General features: G+C 46.0%; 1 protein-coding gene across 3 annotated transcripts in view; it reads right to left on the bottom strand.

Moving 5' to 3' along the window:
- IL2RG (interleukin 2 receptor subunit gamma) overlaps positions 1–1696 on the bottom strand; it is a 3661-nt gene extending 1965 nt beyond the window's left edge. The window contains exons 1-4 of one of the 3 annotated variants that reach the window (XM_006146130.3): positions 1536–1696; positions 1160–1313; positions 758–939; positions 407–547 (exon numbers count right to left, since the gene is read on the bottom strand). In XM_006146130.3, coding sequence (XP_006146192.1) covers positions 407–547; positions 758–939; positions 1160–1313; positions 1536–1647 — 589 coding nt within the window. In that variant the 5' untranslated portion in view covers positions 1648–1696. Of the gene's footprint in view, positions 1–406; positions 548–757; positions 940–1034; positions 1126–1159; positions 1314–1504 lie in introns of those variants that run through there. The other 2 variants (XM_027770905.1, XM_027770906.1) reach the window with 2 other exon arrangements.
- Between the last annotated feature and the right edge of the window lie 8619 nt (positions 1697–10315).

The following is a 10315-nucleotide window of genomic DNA, read 5'->3' as shown; positions in this document are numbered from 1 at the left end:
AAAGAGAGTGAGAGAAAAGTGGGTATCCATAAAAGAAGAGAATTAAAACACACTCCCTGCCCACCCCCAGTGTCACCTTCTGGTTCTTTCCAGTTTCTCCCTCCCCTTTTGACCATTCAAATCACACTGCTCCCTTCACTTGAATCTAATGCTTCCCCTTCAGATTCCCCTAGAGGCTTCTTTTTGTTTCCTTGTCTATCCAGTATTAGGAAGAGTTATAGGAGGGATCCTTAATGAAAAGTCACTGTTGATGATAGAGAAAGGAGTTGGAGGGTTTGGGGGATGGGCAAAGGAACCGGGAGGCAGAGATCAGGAGCTCGACATTAGGTCTTCCTATCTGGTGGATTGAATCCTTCATCCCCACTTGCTTGGCCTTAGATACTACGTTCATGTCCCCAGTCACTCACAGTCCAGCTGCGATCCCGGTCACTCCGGTACTGCACCAGGTGCTCCAAACAATGGCTTGAGTATCTGTTGCTCCAACTCAGTTCTAGCTGGGATTCACTCAGGTCACGAAGTGTTAGATTTTCTGGAGCCCAGGGAATCACTGGAGATATGCGTGCATATGTGGTCATTCCCCTGACCTAAACAAGTCAGGATCCTGAAGATAGTGCTTCTTATCCTTACCCCCCTTCCCCATCCTGATTCTCTACTTCCTCCCTTCTGTCCATGTACCCTTCGAGTGAAAGAACACCAATCCATAGATTCCAGTGCCCCACAATATTCCTGGACTCTTGACCTCTTCTTTCCCAATTACCCAGATCTTGCAGTTTTAGCATCTGTTTGGCCTGCCTCCTGGGTTCCCGTGGATACTGGAGCTGGACAACAAATGTTTGGTAGAGATGGATCTCTTCTTTTTGCAACCAACAGCCAGAAGTGATCTTTTCAGAGAATAGATAGTGGCCACACTCCTGGACCTTATCAGCAGAGTTCTTGTACCTAGAGAAGGATTGAAAGGAAGAGGAACAGTGGGACAAATTTATGCAAATATTTACACACCAACCTTGTCTCCTCTGGACTGACATACGACTTACCCTGTGAGAAGAGTGGGTTGCCTGGGAAGCTGGCTTCCCTCTGTCTTGGTTCCCATGCTCTCTCTCCCACCCAGCCCACCTCCTCTGCCTCCCTTTTGCTCCCCCTCCCTCTTCCCTTCTCATACCAATAGCGCAGAGTCAGGTTGGTCGGCTGGGGCTCAGAGCTGCTGTTCCAAGTGCAGTTCATGTACTCGGCATTGAACACAAAACACTGAACCTCTGGGAGGGGCAGAGTGGAAACACTGAGGGACCCAGGGGGCATAGAGGTCAGGGAGAAATCTAGGTTAGGGAGAAAATTAAGTAGGGGAGGAAAAGAGAACAAATGATGTTCAGAAGAAAGAGCAGGGTGAAGCAGAGAATCCTCCCCTTTGCCCTCCCTACTCTACCTTTCAATTCTGCCCACATTATTGTAATGGCCACCGGGGCTTCTAGATTTCTGTACAGCCACTCCCTATACCCTCCCTTCTCACCAGCCCCCTCGAGTCCAAGGTCTCCCACCACCTGTGGTGTCTTCATTCCCACCGGGCGTGAGGACCATGGGGCTCAGCCCCACTCCCAGCAGAGACAGCTGCAGGAATAAGAGAGATGTGAGTGGCAATGATGGCTTCAACATGGCGCTTGCTCTTCGGTCCTAGGGTGTCATCTATGTCAGGAACTTGAACCCCTCACCCACTACCCCCGACCCACACATTTCCTCTTGTCATAGCTTCCGGTGGAAAGAACCTTAGAAACCAGGGCTTTACACAAGGCGTGGCAAATGTGTGCTGTGTCACAGAGTCCTCTGGGAGATTAAGTGCTGCTAGAAGATGGTTTTAGTAGAGACTAAGGCTGAGTGTACATAATGCCACAGTCTCAAGAATCTTCAGCCCACCGAGACCCTGGGAAGACTCTGTTCACCACCACTACCATCATTCCCAACCTTCTCATCTAAAACATTCTCTTACATAGAGGATCATCAGAATTTTCATACCCTCCCGGGAGGGACCAGCAGTTAGCGAAATGGCTTTGCTGCTGGATTCCCACGTAGTCGACCGCAGTTCGAATCCCGGACCCGGTGGCTTACACTCACGCTGGGTGCGTGTGCGTGTGTGCCCAAGATCCTGAAAGGAGAAAGGAGGAGAAGAGATTGTGGTGTGGCCATCTCCCCTGGGGGGTGATTTCTTGCTGTCTCTCTGTCTCTGTCTTTCTGGTGAGTGCACACACCCTATAGCAAAAACCTCTCCAGCAAAAAGGAAAAAGAAAAAATTTTCATACTCTCCCCACCATCGGTCCCCCCACCCCCCATCTTCTTTCCCTGGCTCAGTTATCCTTTGCATCTCTCTCAAAATCCCACTGTCCTAGGAGGACGGAAAATGCTCTCCTGGCTTCTGCGGTCACATGTATATCTGTCTTTCCTCTGGGCTAATCTGAACCCACCCTTAAGCATACCCACTCTTTGCTACTGCTCGAGTGGGGTCCCCGTTGAGGCTAGGGAGGAGGTCTAACTAAGAAGAAGGTACAAGAAATGGAGGAAGGGCCATCCCCCCGCGGGATGATTTCTCGCTTCCTGTCTCTCTGTCTCTCTCTGTCTGCCTGGCGAGCACACGTGCCCTAGAGCAAAAACCTCTCCAAAAAAAAAATTTAAGGGACCAGCAGTTAGAGTAATGGCTATGTTGCTGGACTCCCATGTAGTCGACCGCGGTTCGAGTCCTGGACCCAGTGGCTTAAACTCATGCTGGGCACGTGTGCGTGTGTGTCCAAGATCCCAAGAGGAGCATGGAGGAGAAGGGATTGCGGCGTGACCATCCCCCCTGGGGCTGATTTCTCGCTTTCTTTCTCTCTTTTTCTCTCTGTCTGTCTGGTGAGTGCACGCGCCCTATAGCAAAAACCTCTCCCCCCCCACAAAAAAATTAAGAAATGGAGGAACAAGACTAGCTTCAAACTCCCCATCTTCCCTAAAACTCTGCTTCTATTCCCATCTTCCCTATCTCAGTTAATGGTATCATCATCACCCTCTCAGTCACCCAGACTTGAAACCTCAAAATTATCTTCAATTCCTCCCTCTCTCTCACCCTAAGAATCAAATCAGCTCTGCTTCTGTGGTGTTTCTCGCAGCAGCAGTAGCAGTTTCTTCCTTTCCATTACCACAGCGACTGTACTAAATCGGCCTTTCATTACTTCTAGTCATGATTATTACTAGAGCCCACTAACTGGTCTCCCTTTCTAAAGGCTCTCTGCTCTCTAATCCATTCTTTATCCTGTTGCCAGATTTGCCTTCCCCAAAACACAGAGCTGATTGAAGAAACTATGTATGGAAATGATTTATTCAGCAAACATTTATCGAGGCATTGTGCTTATGTCCTGGGAACGTACAAATAAGATACCTTCTTCCTTCTTTAATATTTTTTTTCATTTAACTTTATTTATTATTATTATTTTAATTTGACCAGACACAGAGAGAGAGAGAGAGACAGAGACAGAGACAGAGAGAAAGCCTCCGGGTCTAGGACTCAAACCGTGGTCAGCCATGTGGGAATCCAGCAGCCTTAATCACCATGCCACCTGCCAGCCCTGATACCTTTCTCCTAGAAGATCATAGATAAGTGAGGAAGATATACAGAAATAATACAATATAGTGTGATAAGTTCTATAGCATAAATGTGGTGATAATAGTATGGGATCATAGAAGAGGAAATTACTAAATTTACCAAGATGGAGAGGGGGTAAATCAGAGAAGGTTTTGCTGAAGAGGTGCTATTTGAGAAGAATCATAAAGAATGAGTATAATTTTACCAGATGGCAAAGAGGGTGGGATATCAGGCAAAGGAAAAGAGCACTTGACTGAGAGTCTCAGGACAATTGAATTGCATGGTCCAGAGTGTATTAGTTTGCTAGGGCTGCCATAACAAATTACTCCGAACTGGGTAACGTTAAACAACAGAAATTTGGGGCCAGCAGGTGGCGTGGTGGTTAAGGCACTGAACTCCCACATGGCTGACCCCGGTTTGAGTCTCAGACCTCACAGCTTCCTTTCTCACTTTCCCTTCTTCTCTCTCTCTCTTTGTCTCTCTCTGGTCAAATTAAAAGATAAATACTAGTAACAAATAAATAAATTTATTCTCTCACAGCTCTGAAAGGCAGAAGTCTGAAATCTGCTGCTGCTGGAGTTGATTCCTTCTGGAGGCTCTGAGGAAGAATTTGGTCCATGGACTGTCTCTTAGCTTCTGGTAGCTGCTGGCAATCCTTGAATTTTCTTGTCCTATAGACACATCAGTCCAATTTCTGACTCTGTGTTCTTTTCTTTCTTTCTTTTTTTTTTTCTAACTCCATTTTCAGATAATCTCTTCTCTTCTGCATCTCCTTTACCCCTCTCTTCTATTGGGGAGGGTGTTTTGTTGATTGTTTTGTATTTTATTATAGACAGGGCCTCACTCTGTTGCCTAGGCTGGCCTTGAACTCAATTTTCCTACCTCAGCCTCCTAAGTAGTTGAGATTACAAGCATACCTGTGTCTTCACTTTTCTCTTCTTAGGAAGCTTGCCATTAGATTTAGGATCTGCCTTAATTAGGGATGTTCTCACCTAGAGAACTTTTCCTTAATTAGAGCTGCTAAGACCCTTTTGCCAAAGATATTTACGTTCGCAGGTTCTGATTTTCTGGAGGCCACAATTCCCCCCACTACAGAGGACATTTTCCAACTTAAGAGTCTTCATGGCCAGCAGGTGGCATGGTGATTAAGGGCGATGGTTTCCCACATGGCCAACTGTGGTTCAAGTCCCAGACCTGGTGGCTTGCTTTCTTACTCTCTCTCTCTCTCTCTCACTCTCACTCTGTCCCTCTCTGGTAAAATAAAATAAGTAAATTAAGTTAAATTTAAAAAAATCTAAAAAATATATTTTTAAAATTCTTTAAGGGACCAGCAGATAGCATAATGGTTACACCACTGGATTCCCGCATAGTTGATTGCAGTTCAAGTCCCGGACCCAGCAGCTTCAAACTCACATTGTGCACATGTGCGTGTGTGCCCAAAATCCTGAGAGGAGAATGGAGGAAAAGGGATTGCAGCATGGCCATGCCCCCAGGGAATGATTGTTCACTTTCTGTCTCTCCGGTGAGCACATGTGCCATACAGAAAAAATCTCTCTTTAAAAAAACAGTCTTCCAAAGCTACTCATAACTTTTAGGATAAAATCCAAGCTCCAATCAATTCCAGCCACACATTAGATACATCATATGAATTTACTCTCTGACTGAAATTAGTCTGTCCCTAACTTTCTATGGGTTAAATTCCTTCAGGATTACACATTTTATTTATTTATTTATTTATTTTGGAGAGGTTTTTGCCATAGGGCGCGTGCACTCGCCAGACAGACAGAGAGACAGAAAGCGAGAAATCACCCCCCAAGGGGGGTGTGGCCACACCACAGTCCCTTCTCCTCCGTTCTCCTCTCGGGATCTTGGGCACACACGCACACACGCCCAGCATGAGTTTTAAGCCACTGGGTCCGGGACTCGAACTGCGGTCAACTACATGGGAGTCCAGCGACATAGCCATTACGCTAACTGCTGGTCCCAGGATTACACACTTTTTAGAATGATCAAAATCCAGAGCACTGACAACACCAAATGCTTGCAAGTATATGGAGCAACAGAAATTCTCATTCATTGCTGGTGGAATGCAAAATGTTACAACCAATTTGGAAGACAGTTCAGCAGTCTTACAAAACTGAACATTTTCTGGGACCAGCAGGCTGGATCCCACATAGGCAACTATGTAGTTCTATGTAGTTCGAGTCTTGGACTCAGTGGCTTGAGATATATACTGAGCATTTGTGTATGTGTGCCCAAAACCCCAAGAAGAGAGTGGAGGAGAAGGGATTGTGGCATAGCTATCACCCCTGGCGGTGCTTTCTTGTCCCCACCACCACCACCACCACCACCACCACTGTGGTTCTCTCTGGCTTGCTCTCATGAGTACATGTGCCCTATAGCAAACATTTAAAAAAACACCTGTACACGGATGTTTACAGCATTGTTTTACATTTGCTAGAGGACTTGTGCACTTGGTGGAGAGAGACAGAGACAGAGGGGGGAAATGAGACAGCACCCCTAAGGAGAATGACCACGCTGCAATCCTTTCCCCTTCACTCTCTTCTCAGGATTGGGAGTATGCACACACACGTGCCCAGCATACTTGTTTGTTTAGATTTTTGTGCCATAGGGCACATGCACTTGCCAGAGAGAGGCAGATAGAGACACAGAGAGAGGGAAAGTGAGATATCCTCCTGGGGGGATGGCCATGCTGCAATCCTTTCTTTTATATTCTCCTCTAGGGATTTTGGGCATGCATGCATATGCACCAGCATGTTTTCCATGCCACTGGGTTCAGGACTCAAACTATGCAGTCAATCATGTGGGATGCAATGCTTGAACCACCACACCACTGGTTGGCCCTTTACAGAAATTTTATTCATACTTGCCCAAACTTGGAAGCAACCAAGATGTCTTTCAGTAAGTGAGTGAATAAATAAACTGTGCCACAGCCTGACAATGGAATATTATTAAGCACTAAAAAGTTTGCTAATAAGCCATGAAGACATGAAAGAGATTTAAATGCACATTATTAAGTGAAAGAAGCCAATCTGAAAAGGCCACATACTGTATGATTCTTAGCATTTTGGAAAAGGCAAAACTACAGAGACAGTAACAAAATCAGTGGCTGGGGGCCAGGCTCTATGGTGCAGGAGGTAGCATACTGAACTGCAGTGTCACATGACTGTACCTGGGTTCTGATCCCTTGGCTATTCCATCTGAGATAAGCCAGGTGCACATGCACATGTCAAGGATCCTGATTATCTGGAGGACTGGTGGAAGGGAATCACAGTGTGAACAGATCCTGCTGAGGGTGTCTCTCTCTTTCTCATGCACACACAACACTATCATAAATAAAATAAACTTAAAAATCAGTGACTCGGGACCAGCAGTTGGCGTAATGGCTATGTCACCGGACTCCCATGTAATCGACCATGGTTCGAGTCTTGGACCTGGTGGCTTAAACTCACACCACGCATGTGTGCATGCGTGCCCATGATCCTGAGAGGAGAATGGAGGAGAAGGGATTGTGGTGTGGCCATCTCCCACTGGGGGTGATTTCTCACTTTCTGTCTCTCTGTCTCCCTCTGTCTTTCTGGCGAGTGCACACTACAGCAAAAACCTCTCAAAAAAAAAATCAGTGGCTGGGCAGGCTCCATAGCACAGTAGTAGTACATTGTGCAAGCAACTGTGATCGTCACAGGTTCAGTTCCCCAGTCAACCTGTATACACCAGGCACATGTGCTTATGTGATCCTGGCTAGTTGAGAGGCTGGGAAAGATCATGGCATGAGACTGTATTCGAGTTATTTGTCTTTCTCTGTTTCCCATCCTTGCAAAACAAATTTAAAAAAGAACTTTAAAAATCAGGGGTTGTCAGGAGTAACGGGGAAGGAAGGATGGAACACAGAGTGTTTTGAGGGCAGTGAAAATGCTCTGTTTGATACTATAATAGATACATTTGTTCAAACCCATAGAATGTACAATACCAGGAATGAATCATAATGTAAACTATGAACTTTGTGTGACACTGATGTATGGTTTTTTTAAAACTAGTTATTGGGTACATGTGCTCTCTGGAAAGGGATAGAGAAAGAAAAAAGTGAGAAATCATGGCGGGGGTGGGGGTGGGGGGGAGATGGCCACACCCCAATCCCTTCTCCTCCATTCTCCTCTCAGGATTTTGGGCATGCACACACCTGTGCCCAGCATGTTTCTCATGTTACCAGGTCCACAACTCGAACCCATAGTTGGCACTGTGGGATCATGCTGCCTTAGCCACCATGCCACTTGGCTGGCCCAATAGTGATATATGATTGTAGGTTCACCAACTATAAAAAATGTGCCATTCTGGTGTGGCATATTGATAATGAAGGAGGTTCTGTATTCTTGGGGACGGGACAGTAGGTATGTGGAAACTCTGTATCTTCCTCTCAGTTTTGCTGTGAACCTAAAACTGCTCTAAAAAAATTAACCCTTTTTGGGAACCAGCAGTTAGCATAATGGCTATGTCACTGGACTCCCACATAGTTGACCGCAGTTCACGTCCCGGACCCGGTGGCTTAAAACTCACGCCAGGCGCGTGTGCGTGCGTGCCCAAGATCCCGAGAGGAGAATGGAGGAGAAGGGATTGCGGCGTGACTATCCCCCCTGGGGGGTGATTTCTCGCTTTCTGTCTCTCTGTCTCTCTCTGTCTGTCTGGCGAGCGCACGTGCCCTATAGCGAAAATCTCTCCAAAAAAAAAAAAAATTAGCCCTTTTTTAAAAAGAAACAATTCTCCAGGGTTACTGCAAACGTTATCTCAAGTATATTCTCCTCTTCCGAATAAGAATTAATTTTCCTTCCCACTGTGATTAGATAGCATTTTTAAAATTAATTTTGTTATTTTTATTATTTTTGTTTATTGCTATTTGTTACTTAAAGTCTTACATTCTGATCGTTTTTTTCTGTAAAAGGCAACATACTATAATAAAAAAAAATTGGCTCTGGAATAAATAATTATAGTCCCAGATCTGTTACTCAACAGCTGTATAATATTGGGCAAGTGAATTTTTACCCCCCTAAAAGCCACACTTTGTGTGGCTTCCTCATCCACAAAATAGAGGCAATAATAATCCCCAACTCATAGGGCTGTTTGTAGATTAAAAGAGCTAATGTCTGAAAAGTATCCAACAAAGTAGATGACTCTTTTTAAGAGGGAGGGAGATGGAGAGAGGGAAAGGGAGAGAAATAGAAATAGGTATTTTCACAGGGTCTCCTGCCCCAGCCTCCCATCTCAGGCATTCAGGTCAGCTGGGAACTCAATTTGGACATCCCATGTGCCCTCTAGTTTATCAAGCAGTAATGCTCTGTAGCTATGTGTGCACTGCCATGGCAGGCCTATTTGGGCTTTTTTTTCCTTGCTATACGGTACATGCATCTGCAGGAGATGAGAGAGAGAGAGAGAAAGAGAAAGAGATGGCCATTCCACAATCCCATCTCTTCCATTCTCCTCTGAGGATTTTGGACACATACACACAAGTGCCCAGCATGTTTTTCAAACCACCATGCCACCTGGCTGCCCTTTTTTGACTTCCAAAAATTTTTTTTAATTGACATATAATAATTGTACATAGTTTTGTGGTGCAACATAACTTTTCCATACATAAATACAATGTGTAAAACTCAAATCAGGGAGTAGGTGTCTCTTGCTAGAGCAAGGGTTTTTGTTCGGTTGGTTTTTTTTTTTTTTTGGTTTTGCCATAGGGTCCATGTGCTTGCCAGAGAGAGACAGTGAGAGGGAATGTGAGGGGGATGGTCACCCCACAATCCCTTCTCCTCTGTTCTCCTCCTGGGATTTTGGGAACACAACCACATGCTCCTGGTGTGATTTTTCAAGCAACAGGTCAGGGACTCTAACCTGGCTAGCCATGTGGGAATCCAGCGCCTTAACCACCGTGCCCCCTGCTGACCCCAGAGCAAGGGTTCTTATCCTGAGATAATAGATACTTAGAGGATACATGGATGAGCTACCCAGGAGAGGCTGAAGTCTAAAAATCTCCCTGAAAAGTATCTAACATTTTGTGTGTTTTCACGTGCATTTTTTCTGGGAAAGAGGTCTATAGCTTTCATCAGCATCTTACATGGCTTGTAAATCAAAAAAAGTTAGGAACCTCTGTGCTAAACCTTAAAGGCCTCCAGGGATTAGAGCCAGTCTTTTAGGGTTTAATAGGGGCTTTCTTATGAATAGAATTGCTAATCTTCACAGCAGGCCTTTGACGGCGGTATTAGCACACCCATTGTTTTCTGATGTGAGAACTAAGAAACGAAGTGGTCGGCAAAAGGTAGCGCTCTCAACCAATACAAGCGTTATTGGACTCCTATTTTAGGCCAAGAACCGTGCTAGGCGCTGGGAACCCACTTCCAGTCAGAGCTCCGCACCACAGTTTTTCCGGTTTGCATCCCCAGCACACTACGCGCCCCAAGAACGTTTCAGATTTTGGCTGAGTGAAATTGACTTTCCGCAGATGAAAAGCCCCGGGGCGCAGAGCTCCGCCCCCACACCGGGCCAGGCCCCGCCCCCTCTGCGGTCGGTATTGTACGATGGTTCCCGGCGTCCCTCGGCTTCCCTCGGTAGTTTCCGGCAATGGTCGAGAGTTTTTAACGTGCCCCCTTGTTTTCTCTCGGCCGCCGTCCTCCCGATCGCCGCCCCCTTTTCGCCTCCCTCTCTCCC

This window comes from Tupaia chinensis, unplaced genomic scaffold (assembly GCF_000334495.1).
Source record: "Tupaia chinensis unplaced genomic scaffold, TupChi_1.0 Scaffold000165_2, whole genome shotgun sequence".
Taxonomy (NCBI): Eukaryota; Metazoa; Chordata; class Mammalia; order Scandentia; family Tupaiidae; genus Tupaia; species Tupaia belangeri.
Note: the sequence above shows the minus strand (reverse complement) of the source record. Positions and strands in the feature narration are given on the sequence as shown.